General features: G+C 31.1%; 2 protein-coding genes across 2 annotated transcripts; both read left to right on the forward strand.

Annotated features, from left to right (window-relative positions):
* Positions 1-1,915: 1,915 nt before the first annotated feature.
* Positions 1,916-4,539, forward strand: LOC145071398 (protein PLANT CADMIUM RESISTANCE 2-like). The gene is made up of 4 exons (XM_079018292.1): positions 1,916-2,224; positions 3,749-3,820; positions 3,927-4,139; positions 4,242-4,539. The coding sequence occupies exons 1-4, from the start codon at positions 2,008-2,010 to the stop codon at positions 4,328-4,330; spliced, it is 591 nt and encodes a 196-aa protein (XP_078874418.1). The 5' UTR covers positions 1,916-2,007; the 3' UTR covers positions 4,331-4,539.
* Positions 4,540-10,802: 6,263 nt separating this feature from the next.
* Positions 10,803-12,149, forward strand: LOC145068886 (protein PLANT CADMIUM RESISTANCE 3-like). Its single transcript, XM_079015852.1, has 4 exons — positions 10,803-11,233; positions 11,342-11,413; positions 11,503-11,715; positions 11,800-12,149. Exons 1-4 carry the CDS (start codon positions 10,987-10,989, stop codon positions 11,886-11,888), a joined length of 621 nt encoding a protein of 206 aa, XP_078871978.1. The 5' UTR covers positions 10,803-10,986; the 3' UTR covers positions 11,889-12,149.
* Positions 12,150-17,953: the final 5,804 nt, after the last annotated feature.

Raw genomic sequence — 17,953 nt, forward strand, 5'->3', positions numbered from 1 at the left:
GGTCTTCGATAGACAGGTACATCCCGGGAGCTTTGCGAAGTCAGCCTAGAACCGAGTTGCATCTGTATTATTCTCTGTATTACTTTGATGTTGCTATGAGATGTAACCTATGTAAAATTATTACTATTAATGCAATGGTTGTTGTACTCTGATTACTATATTGCATATGTTGTGATACTTTACATGACGTCATCCACCCCAGAAAGTTTCCGTCGTTCTGGTTTTGGGGTGTGACACAGCTGCATAAGAACTCCCTACTATATCCCTTAACTAGCTCGTGAATACCATTATATATCACTAAGACCAGATATTCTTCGAATGAGAGACCCTGCCCTACAACGTTTGGACTCAGACAAGAGTTGCGCAATACGGATAGACCTAACCTTCTAAAATTATTTAGTCCTCATAATATGTAACTTAACATATTCGTTTACTAGTTAGTTAAAGATAACTAGGATTCCTAAAAGCATAAAGCAAGCAGCATTCGGTCCTTCAACAACCCAAACCAAACATATCCTATCCAGGCTATTATATCACCGACTAGTCAGTACTATCATGCAACTTAGTAAGCACATACAGTAGGCATATAAGGCATCTTCCTAGATTCTTAGCCTTAGTCTAGCATGCATTTCTCATATAATAGGCAAATAAAGCATCCTTCCAAGATCCTTAGCCCTAATCTAGCATGTAATTCTCGTACCATATGTCATAGCAAATGTAACACCCCCAAACCGGAACGGCGAAAACGTGGCTTAAAAAATTTTAATGAAAAAAAGTGAGTTTGTTATAATTCGATAAATATGCGTCCATTGTAAATGTCTACAACTCTTACTTTTGCCGTTGATTGTTTTTAATTCTGACGGTTTACATTGGTTTATTGGTTTTCTTTATTAATAATGATTCTTTATTGAACTTTTATATATATATATATATATATATATATATATATATATATATATATATATATATAGTTTAAAATAGAAAGTCTTCAACAATAAATAAAATTAAAAATAATGATATTTGATTTGGAAAAAGAATGATGTGTAAAAATTGGAAAATAAATAAATAAATTTAGTGTTAAATTGAAAAAATTAAAAACTTAGTGTTTTTGTGTATTTTTTTCATTTGACATATTGGCTGCATGTTACGTCATCAAAATTACCACATTATCATGTCATTTTAGCAGCTACTCAAGTGGACCAATCAAGTGGTCAAAATTATTAAAAAAAAATGTAAATATCGTATCCAGATAGAAAAATTAACACAATGTCAAAATATAATTCTTGTATAAGCTTAATGACTTTATGGTGTTTACCTTTAATTTTTTTAGCCATTATTATATTGATATAAATCACAATTTTTTTCTAACTTATTTTTTCCAATTGAAATATTTGTGGGAAAAATCCTACTTGAACTTTTCAAGTAGTTTATGAAAATCTTATGATATTTAGCTGTGTTTATTATTATTCTAATGTAATTTAAAATTTGAATATTTGTCCACACAAGCGAAAACTAGATTAACTACCCGTCCATGTAAACTTTGATGATCATGAAAGAATATTGCAAATGTTATCTCATAGTGTGTGTTTGTCAATATAAAAACAGATTAGATCGATTTACACTTGGGACCATCAAATAAATACAAGAGTTTAATTCCGATATCTGATTTTAATATTTAAATGTATCATTTCCCCTAAAAAGAAGTGTAATAATTATGGTCGATCTGACAATACTAGCTGATCTCGACCATTGAACACTTTAATTCCACATCAACCATTGAACACTTTCATTTCAACCCTACTAATATGCAACAGTTTTCGCTTCTATGCATGAATTCAGTCCTCCACAAAACATGGAGAAAAAAGCAATGGCTGCAATCATTCAAGGCAACCCTATAAATACATACGTTCAATGCACTAATATCAAATCAATTCTCGAGCTAGGCTCGATTATCCAATCTACCACTTGTCTTCGGATAATTGAGTTTATTGGATAATCGGGTTGAAAATGGCTTCCTCAGTCCCAAACGAGAAAGCTCCACCATCTGAAGCCCAACCAGCAACGAATCCCCAAGCCACATCTAACTCTGATCCTAGCAAAGCTCCAGCTACTGCATATCCACAGCAACAACCCAATCAGTATGTCGTTGGGGTCCCACCACAACAAGGCCAGATTCCTATGTGGTCTACAGGACTTTTTGATTGTTTTGATGATCTCCCAACTTGTAAGTCCATGCACATAAATTATAATCAGATTCTTTATCATATAATCACCTCCTGATGTATTTCTTTTGTCCTCATTTATCCATACCCCTTCGCTATTTAATACTACCCTTTAATAATTAGCTTTTAATCATTAGCTAATAATGATATGTTTTTTATTAATTATGATTGCTTTTAATAATTATATTATGAAGATATATATTTTTTAATATATGAAAATTTAATATTTATAATTAATAGTTTTATTAATCAAGTATTTTATAAGCAACGACCCATTTAAAATATAATCTAAATGGTTTTGTATACAAACTTTTCAACATTAAATATATTTAATATATTATTCTAAAAAAATTATTTTAAACATTTTAAACAAACAGTAACTAAATAACTTACTTATAAATACTAAATTTGCCTCTTACCTGTAGCATAACATATTATTTTTTACTTCAAAAAAATAATAAAGATACTACAAAATAAATGATAAATTTAATTTTAAACATAAAGCTTAGTTTCATATGATAATAATACAAAATAATTATTAATCGTGAACATACATTTGCGACAAAAACTAGGAAATAAATGTTTAAAAATATTTAATTTATAAAAATATCATTTTAAGTTTTAAGTTTTAACCCAATTGTACTGTATCAACTTAAATAGAGGTTCAAAAATGAAATTTTGAGGGTAAAAAATGTAATATCTTTTAAATAGATAGGTTATAAATGTAAAATTCAAGGGTATAAAACGTTTTACTTTCTCTCTAACCCTAACAAGAAGATTCAACCGCCAATGACACCTTCATGCGACTTCCGACGATGGGAGCTATGCGACTATCGCTTTCTTTTTCTCTCGTTCTTTCTCACGACGACTATTTTTTTTCAGACGATGTTTTAGGCGATTCCTTCCTTCTCCGGCGTTTTCTCTATTCTCCGATGGCAGTGGCGTTTCGTCTCTTCTCCGGCGACGATGACAGTTGTTAGTCTCTTCTCCGGCGACGACGGCTATCTTTTTCTCGTTCCTCTCTTCTCAGTCGGCACTTCTTTCTCATTCTTTTCCGATTACGGAGATTCACAGTCTTCTCCAGTGAGTTAGGTGGTCCGACGAGTATTTCTTTCCCACGCTTGTCTGATTACGAAGATTCACATTCTTCTCCGGTGAAATAGGTGGTGAGGCGTTGGATAATGGCGACATCTCTCTCTCGATTAGTCTCTCTCCTGATCTTTCTGGTAGACACCGACGGCAGTGGTAGTGGCTGACGACGGTGGTTGGTGGTCGAACGTGGGTTTGTTGTTGTTGAAAATGTGATTAAAACAATTTCAAAACTTGTCAGAAATATGATTAAAACATTACATGCACCGGACACATTCTTTCATGTTAAAAAAGATATTTTATGTTTATTGGTTAATACTCTAAAAAAGCTGTTATAAAAATTAAAAGTATAAAACTTGTACCTAATTAGCAATAATTAAAGGGGTAGGAAGATAAAAACCGGGGTAATAATAACAGATCCCATTTCTTTTGAGCAGTAATCATAACGGCTTTCGCCCCCTGTGTTACTTTCGGCCAAGTCGCAGAAATGGTCGACAGAGGACAAAACAGTAAGTGTTCATTTCTCCAATTACATGGCTACAATCGACGACTTAAGCATTTATGGATGAAAATGCTTGACTAATATCGCAAACTTTTTGTTTATTTTTGTAACAGGTTGTTTGGTATTGGGTGGACTTCATGCGGGGCTACTGTACTTTACAGGCTTGGGATGTTTGTTGTCCGCATACTTTAGGATTAGGATGGTCCAGATGTATAATCTGCCTAATGATCCAGTCATAAATATTCTTGTTCATCTAGTATGTGAACCATGCGCCTTGTGTCAAGAATATCGTGAACTTCAGGCTCATGGGTTCGACATGAAACTTGGTAATTAACATTATATATATAGTCTACGTCTTCTCTTTTTGAAAATTTTTGTTCTTAATCATGTGGATTGGTTTTTACTATACAACGATTTCACTTTTTCAGGACTTGGGTGGAAAGGTCAGTCTCCCGAGATACAACAAACTGGTGGAGCCATGGTACCACCTACGGTTCCAGGAGGGATGACTCGTTGAAGTGCATGCAAAATCTAGTCACTTTGGGATGTTGTGGAATTAGTCTTGCTTGGTTATTGAAGCTATTTAATAGTTAGATGATCATAATGCTAGTTTTCCATATACTTAACTAGCCATGATAGGGATTAATACGGATGTTTTTATTCGAAACATCAAAAACTATCTCCCTGTGGTAAATATATATACATATCCAACGGATGTTCTCATTACGTGCCTCTCATAATCTGCGAACTCGATCTAGTATTGTCTGCCACTAGAATCGGTAATTCGAACGAATAAATAAATATCGAGAACACAAAATCAAGTTAGGCGCATTTAATTGAGGGTTACGTATAAAGATTGTCTATTTTTTTGGACGGCAAACACAAACACCTTCTAATTTTACATTAATGTTCATGATGTGATCACTTGAACCTATTTACACTAGTGTTGATGATGTGATCACTTGAACCTAAAGCTACATGTAGAGAACCATAATTCGTAGACACCTTGATACCGCTGTGCCTTTGGTGTATAAAGATTATGTAACATAAGAGTCACATGTAAGATGTCAAAAACCCCGCGTTTGAACCCGTTCCCGTGGGACTCCGATACCGTACAAAACTAATTCTTAAAAAAATTCGGAAGCGGGAGAGCAGGAACGGGGTCAAGATTAAACCCCCTTTATTTTCAAGATCGGGGACGGGAGCGGGCATTTCCGTCCAGCAGGGCCAGCCTATGGGTATGGACAAGCTGGGCGACCGCCCCGGGCCCCCATTTTACACTTTTTATATTAGTTATATAGTAATAACCCATTAATTTCAAGCCTATTGAACTAATTATTTAAAGCCCAATAGCGTCAATCTAAAAGCGGAAGCGGATAATAGACCTTGCGTGCGATGATCAATATCCGACTTCCAAGGGCCATAACTCTTCAACATTCGATTTCTATGGAAAATTCAAAGATCTTCGTCGCCAATTCAAGAAGCAGCGATTAGTCGATTTCTTCTTTGGTTGTCTGGTTGCGATGTAAATGTGACAACACATATACAATAGCTTTAATTATATATATATATATATATATATATATATATATATATATATATATATATATATATATATATATATATATACTAGAATTTGAGCTCGCGTTTTGCTGCAGGTTTTTACGTATGTTTTTCTTACGTATTAAAGTAATATAAGATATTGCAGCTTAAAAAAACACACAAAAAATTTAAAAGAAATGAGCGTTAGTTGATTTATCAAAAGTTCAGAAAAGTGTAGGGACTATTTTTTGTAAGTTATATTGTTTTTAATAATCCATAAAAATGTGTGTGTGTTGGTGTGTATGTGGAGGGGGGGAGGGGGGGGGGGAATAACTGTAAAAAGAAGTAACGGAAAATCATATTTTATATATATATATATATATATATATATATATATATATATATATATATATATATATATATATATATATATATATATATATATACACACACACACACGAAAGTTTGAAAAACAAAGAGATAAAAATGATATCTTACAAAGTTGAAGGTGGAAGGGGTTAAAGTGATATTCTAAAAGATAAAGGGCTTGAAATTATCATTTTACAAAATAAAAGGGTTAAAATGACAGATTATATAAAGTTGATGAAGTAAAGTTGAACATTACATGTTGACATATTCTTATAATGTGGATTAGTTTGTTGATTAAAGTTACACCTTTAATTTATATGGGTTATACATAAAAAACATTAGTTATTTTTTTTAAGTTAACGAACGAATGTTACTAAACAAAATAAAGAAAATTGGATTACATATACTACGGTTATAAATATGATAATTTAGAAAATAGAGGTGGTAAGATTAACATTTTATATAGTTTAAATTTGACGGAGTCAAAATAACATTTTAAAAAAGAGAGGTTTTAAATATATATTTTACAAAGTAGAAAATGAATCGATGAACTATAGGATAAACACGAAAGTTTAAAAAATGGAGGTGATAAGATTAACATTTTATAAAGTTTAGATTTGACGAGGTCAAAATAACATTTTAAAAAAGAGAGAGTTTGAAAACATATTTTACATAGTAAAAGATATTATAGGATAAACACGAAAGTTTAGAGAACAAACTGTGAAAATGTCATTTTACAAAGTTTAAGGTGTACTGGTTGAAAATAATATTTTAAAAAGTAAAAGACACAAATATCATTTTGCAAAATTAAGAGGCTGCTCATAAAAAGTAAAAGACAAAAAATCTTACATGCACACAATAAATATTCATTATATCTTCAACATGTAATATGCATTAATTACTTTTCTTAAAATAACTAAAATGATTGATCCACAATCAATTTTATATGCACGCAATAGATAGTTAGAACACAATAACCTAACCGTATATATATATATATATATATATATATATATATATATATATATATATAAAAGATAAAAAGATTACTTTTTCAAACAACACAAACAACTAACTTCAAGTGTTTATTTTCCAAATCCAAATGATCTTTCAAAATCAAATTTGCTCCATCTATCTCTTATTATCTTGTACACAACAATGATAAAGATCACAAGAGATGTCATCAAATATATCTCCATCAACAAAAAGATTATATATCTTAGTATCATTCTTTAAATAAGACGCACCAAAAGTTGTCAATAACGTCCCTTATCAAAATTATAAATTGGATTTATAACTTTCAATCCAAGTGCTATAATGGAGGATAATAACAAATTAGTAGAATCCATTAAACCTTCAATAAGAAATCAGAATTAGAAAAGAGAGAAAACGAATCTAAAACGAATTATATATATATATATATATATATATATATATATATATATATATATATATAGAGAGAGAGAGAGAGAGAGAGAGAGAGAGAGATAGAAAGTAGATATGACTAATGTTCTAGAGAGAAAAAATCGAATTTGAATGATTCAAAGAATAAAATTCAATTTCTAGAACAAGAATTCATTTCAAAACATAATACCTACAACACGAGAAGATCGATGTAAGATTCATGAGTTCAAATTGTCATTTAGAATCATTTTCTTGAAAAAGTTCTTAAACCTTCAAGATTAAGCTCTGATACCATATGTAGGATTCCATGGAAAATGACATTGCAAAATTAAGAACGTTCTAGTATACTATGTACATACATATCAAAACGTTCTAGTAGATGATAAAATTTTATATTGTTCAACGCTTATGTTCAGCATAATACGCGTAATACACCACACAATTATAATACTTAATTTGTCGGTATATCCGATGATACTTAAAGTAATTTTTGCTTTATTATTATATTTATATTATTGTTAATAATAATAATAATAATAATAATAATAATAAATGAAATAATATTAATAAAAGGAAAACAAACACAAAATAGAATAAAAACAAAAAAAACATTAATGAAAACAAAAAAATAAAATTACTAATGAGATGGAGTTCATGTAGAATTACCCGTATGAATCTTCATCAACAGGGCCGGCCCAAGGACTGGGCGAGCTGGGCCACAGCCCAAGGCATCACAATAATAGGGGCATCAGATTTGGTCCACTTATTATAGGTATGATATTATTTTGACCCAAATTTTGATCCACGAAGTCCAAGTCAGTGTAGGTTATCACTTATTACCACATCGGCAAAAGAAAACTAGCACGCATCAGTAAGTTCCAAGATCAGAAGACAAAGAGACGTCTTGCTTCATGTGAATTAGGGAACCGAGGAGACGTGACTATTTCACGCAATTTTCCCCTCATACTTGATCATCGATTGATTTAATGGACTGCTGTTGGTTTTTATTGGATAACTTTGCTCTTAGTTGTATTGATCTCTCTAATTTGTAAGTTTGAAGACTGATGTTGTTTGGGCTATTTGATTGTTTTGCCCTTCACGCTACTTTTGGTCTACTTTCGCTTCTTTGGTGGTGCTGATGATGCCTTGTGGTTATTTTTTGGCGGAATGACAAAGGTGGTTTAGTGACATTCTTGCACCTCGTAATCTTGTATTTTAGATTGATAATGCTGGGAAATTTCCTTGAAAATTGACTTATTCGTCCCTTGATGATTGCAGATTTCTAATGAGTTTCCTAGAAGTTTTTTTTTGCTTTGGTGAAGTGTTAAATCTACAGTTTTGACCATTATGCCCTTGGTTCGTTTTAATGGTTGATTTTATCATATTGGCTTTTAAAAGGATTGGTGGTGTAAGTGTTGGTAATTGGTTATTCTTATTACAATCAAATCAAAACTTGATTGGTATTTTTTACTGAGGGTTTAAGAGTTGATTGCTATTATTTCATGGTTGAAGATTCGATTACCAAACATACTACACTAATTACCTCTCAAATTGATGTTCTCTCTTTCAAACTTTAATGTTTATGTATATTTTGAGTAATTGATGTACTATCCTTTAATCTTGAACACATTGTATCTTGTCCAGCTTGCTGCTGGCTTTTTTATGAGGTAGGTTGTTTCATAATGGTTGAAACCAAAGTGGATATGTTGATAAATATTTTCTAAAATAAAATAACATATTTAATTGTTAATTATTTGCTAGTTATTTTGTTCTTTAGTTATTACATTTCATTTATTTCGTTCATAACTATTTGTTATATATATCTTAAAATATAGGGGCATGATTTAATTATTTTGCCCTGGGCATTGAAAACCAACGGACCGACCCTGTTCATCAAGTTAGCAGTGGGAACAGGTTTCATGTCCCAGGTCGACAGATTAGGCGAGGATATGATTTATCTTATCCCCAAAACAGAAAACATTAAAATGGATTATCCTCTCTAATAAATGTAAATAAATCTGCCATTTGTCATCACCCTTATTCAATATGACACATGGTATTTTTTCTATTTTTAGATTTTCTTTTAAATCCATTTAGCAAATTCTGTTAGTTTTGTTTTTTTTTAATCTAAAAATATAAAAGTTGACTTAATTTTAAACACTGTTAACTAATCCTTTAATTCTAATGTAAATTGTTAGGCAATGTATGAAATTCAAAATCAAGATTCTCAATTGTCAAGTAGAGATTTCAATCATTCCTTTTTAAAAACACGTATTTTTGAGATACGTTTCATTGTTTCTTTCATTCACAGATTCTGTACAATTACAAATCAAATATTCATATCCTTTCCAAAATCGAATTTGTAAAGTATGTATAAGTACAATGTCATTTATATGTTATCACATTTTCTTGAAAGAATTTGTTTGCAACATCACGTTCGAACTTGCTCCATAGCATGTCCACCATACAAAATTGAAATGTTAATCAACGGTTATGATGTTGATTTTTTTAATTTTTATTAGTTTATTTGGTTAATAGATGGTATTAGGACAACTTGGATTGTGTGTGGTATCAGACCATTAACTTCAATTATATATGAGGCGTATAACTGGTTTTTTTTGTTATAAATTGCTCAAAGTTTTATTTTTTTTTTACATATTTTAAATTCTCTTTTTGGTTTTACACTGGGAATTTTTATGTGAGAATTAGTTTTTTCGAAGGTGTAAAAAATAACCAAGACCAGTTATCAGTTCCAAAATCTTATGAAAAAAAAGATTTATTTTGTTGTTAAAAATCCCACATGAAACACAATTTTCTGTTATTATTAGAGTAAAACTACTTTTTTTGGTCTTGCGCTTAGTTGAAATGAATATATTTTTCTTTTTTTTTTGGTCACTCTTTTACTGTTTCATAATGGCCTTTCACACGAGTGCATTCTGGTCTTTTCCTTGAGGTTGGAATATGCTCTTTTTTGGTTTATTGTTAAAATAGACATTTCTAATCTTTTTTTATGTTTCTGTGTTGGCTAAGCTAGAAAACGAAAGACAAAATGAGTAGAATTGAGGGGCTAACTAAAGGGTATTTTGGTCCTTTTCAGGAATTAATCAGTAAACTGGCTCTTTTTCACGATTGGATTTGGAGTAAAAATATTTGCTCTTTTTTGGTTTTTTGTCGAAACCACCAAAAAACCTTCTTGCTATGTCTCATGCGATGTGTTTTCTTTATTAATGTTAGAATTTATTTTGTTTTACCAAGTATTATTGTTTACTTGCTTTAAAATACATATAAGGAAAGTCAATTATACTACTAAATCATTGACATAGACAACTGAAAATCTGGAACAATTTTTTTCCCAACTGTATGATTGTAATGCTCACCAATATATATTAATTTTGTTCTTTAAAAAACTTGTGTAATACACGGCACCTTGTTTTATAGTGATATATGATTATATGATCAAATAATGAAGAATATTAAAACCGATTCGATCGAATCAGATTTGGGTCCATTGAATGACCACAAGGTTTGCCATATGTTGATTGTTAATTTTTTTAGATAAATAAAAGATTGTGAAACATTATCACAAATTGTAATTTCATAACCGAAAATGGTATAAACTCTGGTCCATTTACAACATCAGCCAGTCTCCACCACTAAATTCTTTTATCAAACCCTATTAACATGCAACAATTTTCGTATCAGTGCATGAATAGCAATGGCTAAAATCATCCATGAGAATCATATAAATAGATACATTCATTGCACTAATCGCAAACCAATTCTCAGGGTAATTAGACTCGATTATCCAATCAATCCCTTGTCTCTGGATAATTGAGTCTATTGGATAATCGAGTTGAGATGAATTCCTCAGTCCCAAACGAAAAGGAGAAGACTCCTCAAACTACAACTGGTCAAGCTCCCATGGTTCTACCATCCGACTCCCAACCCGCCACAAATCCACCACCCGCATCTGACTCAGACTCCAGTAAAGGTGGTGATGCACCACAACAATCCGGCCAGTATGTGGTTGGGGTTCCACCCCAACAAGGCGAGATTCCTACTTGGTCCACCGGCCTTTTTGAATGTTTTGATGATCTCCCAACTCGTAAGTCTAATCATATATATCATCACCTTAACATATATACACATTTTCATGTTTTGTACTTTGTAGCTTCTTCATTAGATCACAAACTGATGTACTTTTTGTCAACAGTTGTCATAACTGCTTTCGCCCCTTGTGTTACTTATGGACAAATCGCAGAAATGATTGATAGGGGACAACAGAGTAAGTTTTCATTTCAAGAAATACTTAAAAACGATCAAAGTTTAGTACTTTTATTAAGTCATAACGTTTTTAATTAATTTGTGTAAAAGCTTGCTTTGTATACGCTGCGCTCTATGCTGGGATAATGTACTTGACGGGATGCGGATGTCTGTTGTCGGCTTACTACAGGATCAAGATGACACAAATTTACAATTTGCCTAATGACCCTATCATAAACATTCTTGTTCATCTCATATGTGAACCATGTGCCTTGTGTCAAGAATATCGTGAACTTCAGGCTCATGGTTTCAACATGCAACTAGGTAACGTTTATATCTGAATTTGTCTTCTTTCGAACATTTTGTTGTTAGTTATGTCGATTCATTTGTGCACCAAAATTTTTTCAGGAGTTGGGTGGCGAAATCAATCTCCCGAAATACAACAAAGCGGTGGAGTCATGGTACCACCTACAGTTCCTGGAGGGATGTCTCGTTGAAAAGCAGGCAAAAAGTAATCACTTTTGGGATATTGAGGAATTGGACATATGCTTGGTTTTTTTTAACCTAATTATATAGTTGTGTTATAATTGAATCATGTACGTACGTTGTTATGCTGCTACTGTGGATATTATCATCATGCACTTTTTGGTTTTTCAAAGCCAAAGAATATATGTAGGGCTGTAAAGTTCATGTAAATCTTTGGTTGTCGAATTTAATACATCGCAATGTTTGAAGTTAAGTTACAACATTTTGCATTGTTTGTGTGCAGTCTTTTCATGATTCTTAATTAAATCTACTGGTTCATCTGGATTCTTTATAAGGCTTTTACTTGTGTATAAAAAGTTTATCGCAACTACAAATTTGTACATTAATACACACCAATCAAGTAAAACCCTATTCGACTAATTATATACCCAGTGGGAAGACGATTCCCCCTCTATGGAATACGATTATAAAACCGTATTCTTGGTACTATTTTAATCCTATATAATTTATGTGTCCATTAATAAATAGTTTTGAGTTTTTATTTAGAAAGTTTAATTAATTTTCTAACCGTAGCTCCCACGGGTTATAAACTAGTACGATTATAAAACCGTATTCTTAATTCTATTTTAATCCTATATAATTTATGTGTCCATTTGTAGTAGTATAACCAAAAGATGGTAAATGTAAAATGTATTGATTAAATAGTTGTAGTTTGAAATTTGTTTACTAGAAATGGTACAATACTATATTATTAGTATATTGACCAAATTTATTAAAATTGCCAATCATCATGGACTATTTATGATTATACGAAAAAAATGAAAAAGATTTAAATAAATCAGTTCATATTTTAAGGTCCAACATTTGTATATGATAATTTAGTTTTTATGAAATAAAATAATGTTAATTAAAGTTTCATTATATAGTATTTCCTCCGTCCCAAATTAATAGTCAATTTTTGACTTTTCAAGTCTTTTTTCTTCAACTTTGACCTTAAATATTTTTATTTGTGTTATATATTACTTGATAAAACTTATAACATTAAAAAAAACATTTAAAATACAATCCATTCATATATTTTGCATCAAGTATTATTTATCAAAAACAAAAAATATTTAAGGTCAAAATTAAAAAAGAAAGACTTCAAAAGTCAAAAATGGACTATCAAATTGGGACGAAGGTAGTACTAAATAATATACAAAATAATCAATGACAAAATTGTAAAAATTGTCCATATTATATGTGTTTTTTTTCATTTAAAAGCTCCAAACCTTTAAAAAAATTAATGAGTTGTCCTTTTGGGCCTGTTAGTATATGGATATGGTGTCTTCCAAAATTGATAATACTCTTATACCATTTTATTTTTATTTTTGTATTTTTCTAATATTTATTTTTATATTCTAATAATTAAAAAGATAAGAGAGGACCGATAACTTCCCCGCCTAATCGTGTACCCAGGCCAGTTATTCAAGGTAGTCCAATATCCGCCCCTTTCAATTAGGTCGGAAGCCAAGAAGCTACAACCACATCACATCATGAGCGAATCACAACCTAAATAATCATACACAAATTCTTGAATCAACAAGGGACATATTAACCACAACCAAACCAGAAAAATCTAAAAGTTGCAAATTCATATTGGTCAATTTATAGATAATAAGCGTTAAAAATGATTTTTTGATAAAATATTATTTAGGAAAAAAGTAATATTATATGTGACAAGGATTTTATATATATATATATATATATATATATATATATATATATATATATATATATATATATATATATATATATATATATATAGGGTTACGTTCATGTGAGACAGGCCTAATTTTGTGAGACCGTGAGACGCATTTTTTTATTTTTTTTTTAATTTTTTTAGTTAATTCAAGTTCCGAAAATAATATTTAAAAAAAGAATTTTTGGATTTTTCCATTTATTTTGCATTTTAAAATTATTTTTTAGAATATGTACAATGTAATATTTTATTAGAATATTTCACGTATTTTTCAAAAAAAAATGGAATTTATTTTTATTTTAGTTAATTCAAGTTCCGAAAACAATATTTAAAAAAAGAATTTTTAGATTTTTCCATTTATTCTGCATTTTAAAATTATTTTTTAGAATATGTCACTATAATATTCTATTAGAATATTTCACGTATTTAAAAAAAAAACGGAATTTTTTTATTTTTTTAAATTTTTTTTAGTTAATTCAAGTTCCGAAAATAATATTTAAAAAAAGAATTTTTTGATTTTTCCATTTATTTTGCATTTTAAAATTATTTTTAGATTTGGTCTATGGTCTCACAAAATTAAAATGGTCTCAAATGAACCTGAACCTATATATATATATATATATATATATATATATATATATATATATATATATATATATATATATATATATATATATATATATATATATATATATATAAAGAACGTTGAAATTCGACTTCGTGTGAAGAAGTTATGATTCTTCGAAGTTTCGCGATTAAACTGACATAACTCTGCGTATCATAAAAAATAAATGTTTGATAAATTACTTATTAGCTTAAGTAGTCTAAACAAAAGTCATAATAGTTGTTAAACCAAAAGTGAGCATATAGAGAACGTCTAAATCTGACTTCACTAGAGAAAATTATGATTTTTCTAAGATTCAACATAGCAGTATACAACTCAGAAATTGAATTTTAGATCGGTCGATTTTTAGTCAACCAATCTAAACAAAAATTGAAGATCTCGTTAATTGAAGTTCAACGATATAAAGACAGTCGAAAACGGACGTCAGATGACAATATTATGAATTTTTAACGGACTTTAACAGTTTAATCCTATTAAAATATAACTTTAAAAATAAACTCAAATTTAGCTGACGGAGACTAAACGAAAGTTGTAGATGTCGTCGATAGCTACGCGTTGATATAAAGAATGTCAAAAACGGAGCTTCTATGTGAATGTTATGAATTTTTAAACATTTAAAATTTACATATGTGTTTGCTTGCTACCCACATAATTATGTTGGGCGAGAATTAAGATGGGCGTACGATCTATGATCGGCATACCCCAAAATTACTTTGCACATACTGACAGACTATAAATAAGTGGTGAAAATCACTCATTTGCTCACATCTTGCAAATCCAAATGACCCCAAACTTCCTTCTTCTCGAGTCCAAGTCTTTATAGTCTTTTAGTGTGTTTAGCAAGGCTCTGAGTTATCTAGCAGCCCGGCGAAAAGGAGCTTTCGGGTCGAGATTCTGCTAGCACAATTCCCGACTTTTCGCTAGAAATTATGTAAATTAAGTTACACTTAATATGCTTTAAGTGTAACTTATGTTTAAGTTCATTATCGTTATAATGAACCTACAAAGAAGATTTATCAGTGATTCCAAGTCGTTATACTGATTGACCTACTTATGGGAATGATGACAAGGCTAGATTTAGTGAGGTATTTAAAGTGAAATTTCCAAATAGTATACTCTATGTACCAAACGGACCCTACCTTCGATATGATCTTACCTGGTTGTCCCTTACTAGCTATAGATCATTAGAGTTTGAATTAATAATAAACCTAGACTAATATATAGTCACAAGAAATATTAGACTAAGACTTAGTGTTAAGAATAGTAGGTTATGTCAATGTAAAAGACAGTTGCAAAAGGCGAAGTGTTGTCTGAGTTTCGAGTCATCACTTTAATAGGTGAGTGCATAGTTACTTTCATCTTACACATAGATATGAAATATCTAGATAATCACATGATTATGTGCTTGTTATCTATGCTGAGAATATGATGTGTTAGATAAGATATTATGAGATGATGTTTAACTGATTTAATCATATAAGTATTATACACCTATAAATATGTATTAGGTAGTAAAAGGTGACGATAAGAGGAGATAATAGATATGCGACAGTAGATAGTGATGATAAATATGAGATGACTCGGAGATGCCCTGAGCTTGACTTATGATGTTGCGTTGTAGTCATCTACCGGAGTATAAATGGCGACCACTGACTAATCCCTGAAATAGTATTGTTTATGCGATGTAGGCGATGATCCTTAGGAAAAGTTTTAGCAACAAACATATAAGGAAATGCAATGTAATGCGATGGTAGGTAAATGCGATGTAAGTGATGACCCTTAGGATAAATCCTTAAAGACGAATAAATAAAGAAATCGGGGATGGATAATCGGGTTAATTGTTTGACATGAAATATGTGAATAAAAAAAAATTAACTATATTATTGTGGGTTGAAAACCCTATGTGTCTCACCAGGTTTCCAAACTTGATCCGCTCAGTTGATTTGTATCACAGGTATCGATGTGGAGATATATTACACTAAGAGATTAAAAGAGATGTTGATGATTAGTATAAATTAATGTAAGATCTATTTATGCTTATGTTTTGTATTAGTTATGACATCCCAAGTTTTGACAAAATTTCAATACCGAACATTTCTTTGGAAATGCTTAATGTTGATATTATCTCAAAATGAAATAATATTTTTGGACCAATTCTGCAAAAAAAATGCTATATTTTAAAATAAGCATAAATAAAATTTTTAAAATGACCGTAAATATGGGGATGTCACAGTTGGTATCAGAGCATTAGTTTAAGTGAACTAGGAATTTGTAGGATTTCTAAACTTAAACTTAGAATGCTTAGCAATGATCATGAGGAGTGTGTCTATTATATTTTAGGTAGTACACCTAAATTAACATAAGCACTATCTTACTTTAGGGTAAGATGCCTAATTTACTTTTATGTGCTAAACGATTTGTAGCATCCTTTAGGTTGCCTAAATTGATATTTATTAATTAGACTTAAGGTTTGTTGCCAACCTAGATATAGGAAATTTTATGTGTTCAGGTTTCTATACATTAAATTGTGGTAAAAGAACTGCCATATAACGTTTTGGAGTAATAAGGACTATTACAAGTCTAAACCTTCTCTATCTATATTCTCATCTCGGTATGTTAAACGTCGCTTTGGTGTATAGAATAACATGGCGAGGACAAGAAGCGGACCAGGAGACAACAATATAAACCAACACCCTGATCGAGTGATGGGTCGTGCACAGGTCATTGCACCTCCAACCGAAACTAACACAATGGCGATGATACAAGCATTGTTGGATCGTCAAATGGAAGAGACAATTCGCCTGCTTCAAAGGAATAAAGATGAACCTACTGAAACCGTTTTAGAGCATGAGTTGGAAGAGGAGTAGACGGATGAAGGAAACTACAATAGAAATAATAGCCAGGCTGCACTACAAGTGGTTAGGAACAACCACTTAGACGAAGAAGCTATTAGGAAAGGATGCTAGTGGATTACCGGCGGACTCTAAAAGCAGCTATCTAGGCAGCTAGGAATTAGGAGAACCAGATAAGAGAAAAGAGTCCAGAAGAATCTAAGACAGGAGAGAATAGGAAGTTTGAAGGGTCTTCAAAATTTGATAAGATAAGGAAAATTCTCAAAAACTGATCCCAAAGATAAGAGGTGTGGAAGGAGCGTTGAAACTAGGTGACGCGAAAAATGCAAGAAGAAGCACTTAGGAAGATACAAGGGAGAGGTGACATGCTATAAGTGTGGAAGGATCGGTCACTATTCTAGAGATTGTACATTCGATGACAAGAAGTGTTACGAATGTGAATATGGTATCCATATTTTGAAGAAATTCCCAAAGAAAAATGAAGCAGCAAGGCTTAATGTCCCTCCTAAGCCAAAGGCAAGGGCATATCAGATGATCTTGGATGCATAAAGAGGTGAAGCTGATGTCACTTGGGGAAGGAAAGAAGAGAAAGACGTATCTTGTTTTAGATGGTATAAGAATGAGTAGCTTGATGTAATAGGCATGCATAATTATTTTAATCGCTTTTCAAAAAGTAATATAATCCTGAATTATGTTATATTACTTAATGTCTTAACTTGTTGTTAGATCTTCTTGTACTGCGACTTGGGGGCTGAGAGACAATACTTGAGCTCTTTTGTTCATTTCCAAGATTACCTTTGTTTCGGTATTGACTACAAAGATAAATATTATTCCAACCTTAGTGGTCCTATCAAATAG

Source organism: Lactuca serriola, chromosome 8 (assembly GCF_051521515.1).
Source record: "Lactuca serriola cultivar US96UC23 chromosome 8, Lser_US96UC23_V15, whole genome shotgun sequence".
Classification (NCBI taxonomy): Eukaryota; Viridiplantae; Streptophyta; class Magnoliopsida; order Asterales; family Asteraceae; genus Lactuca; species Lactuca serriola.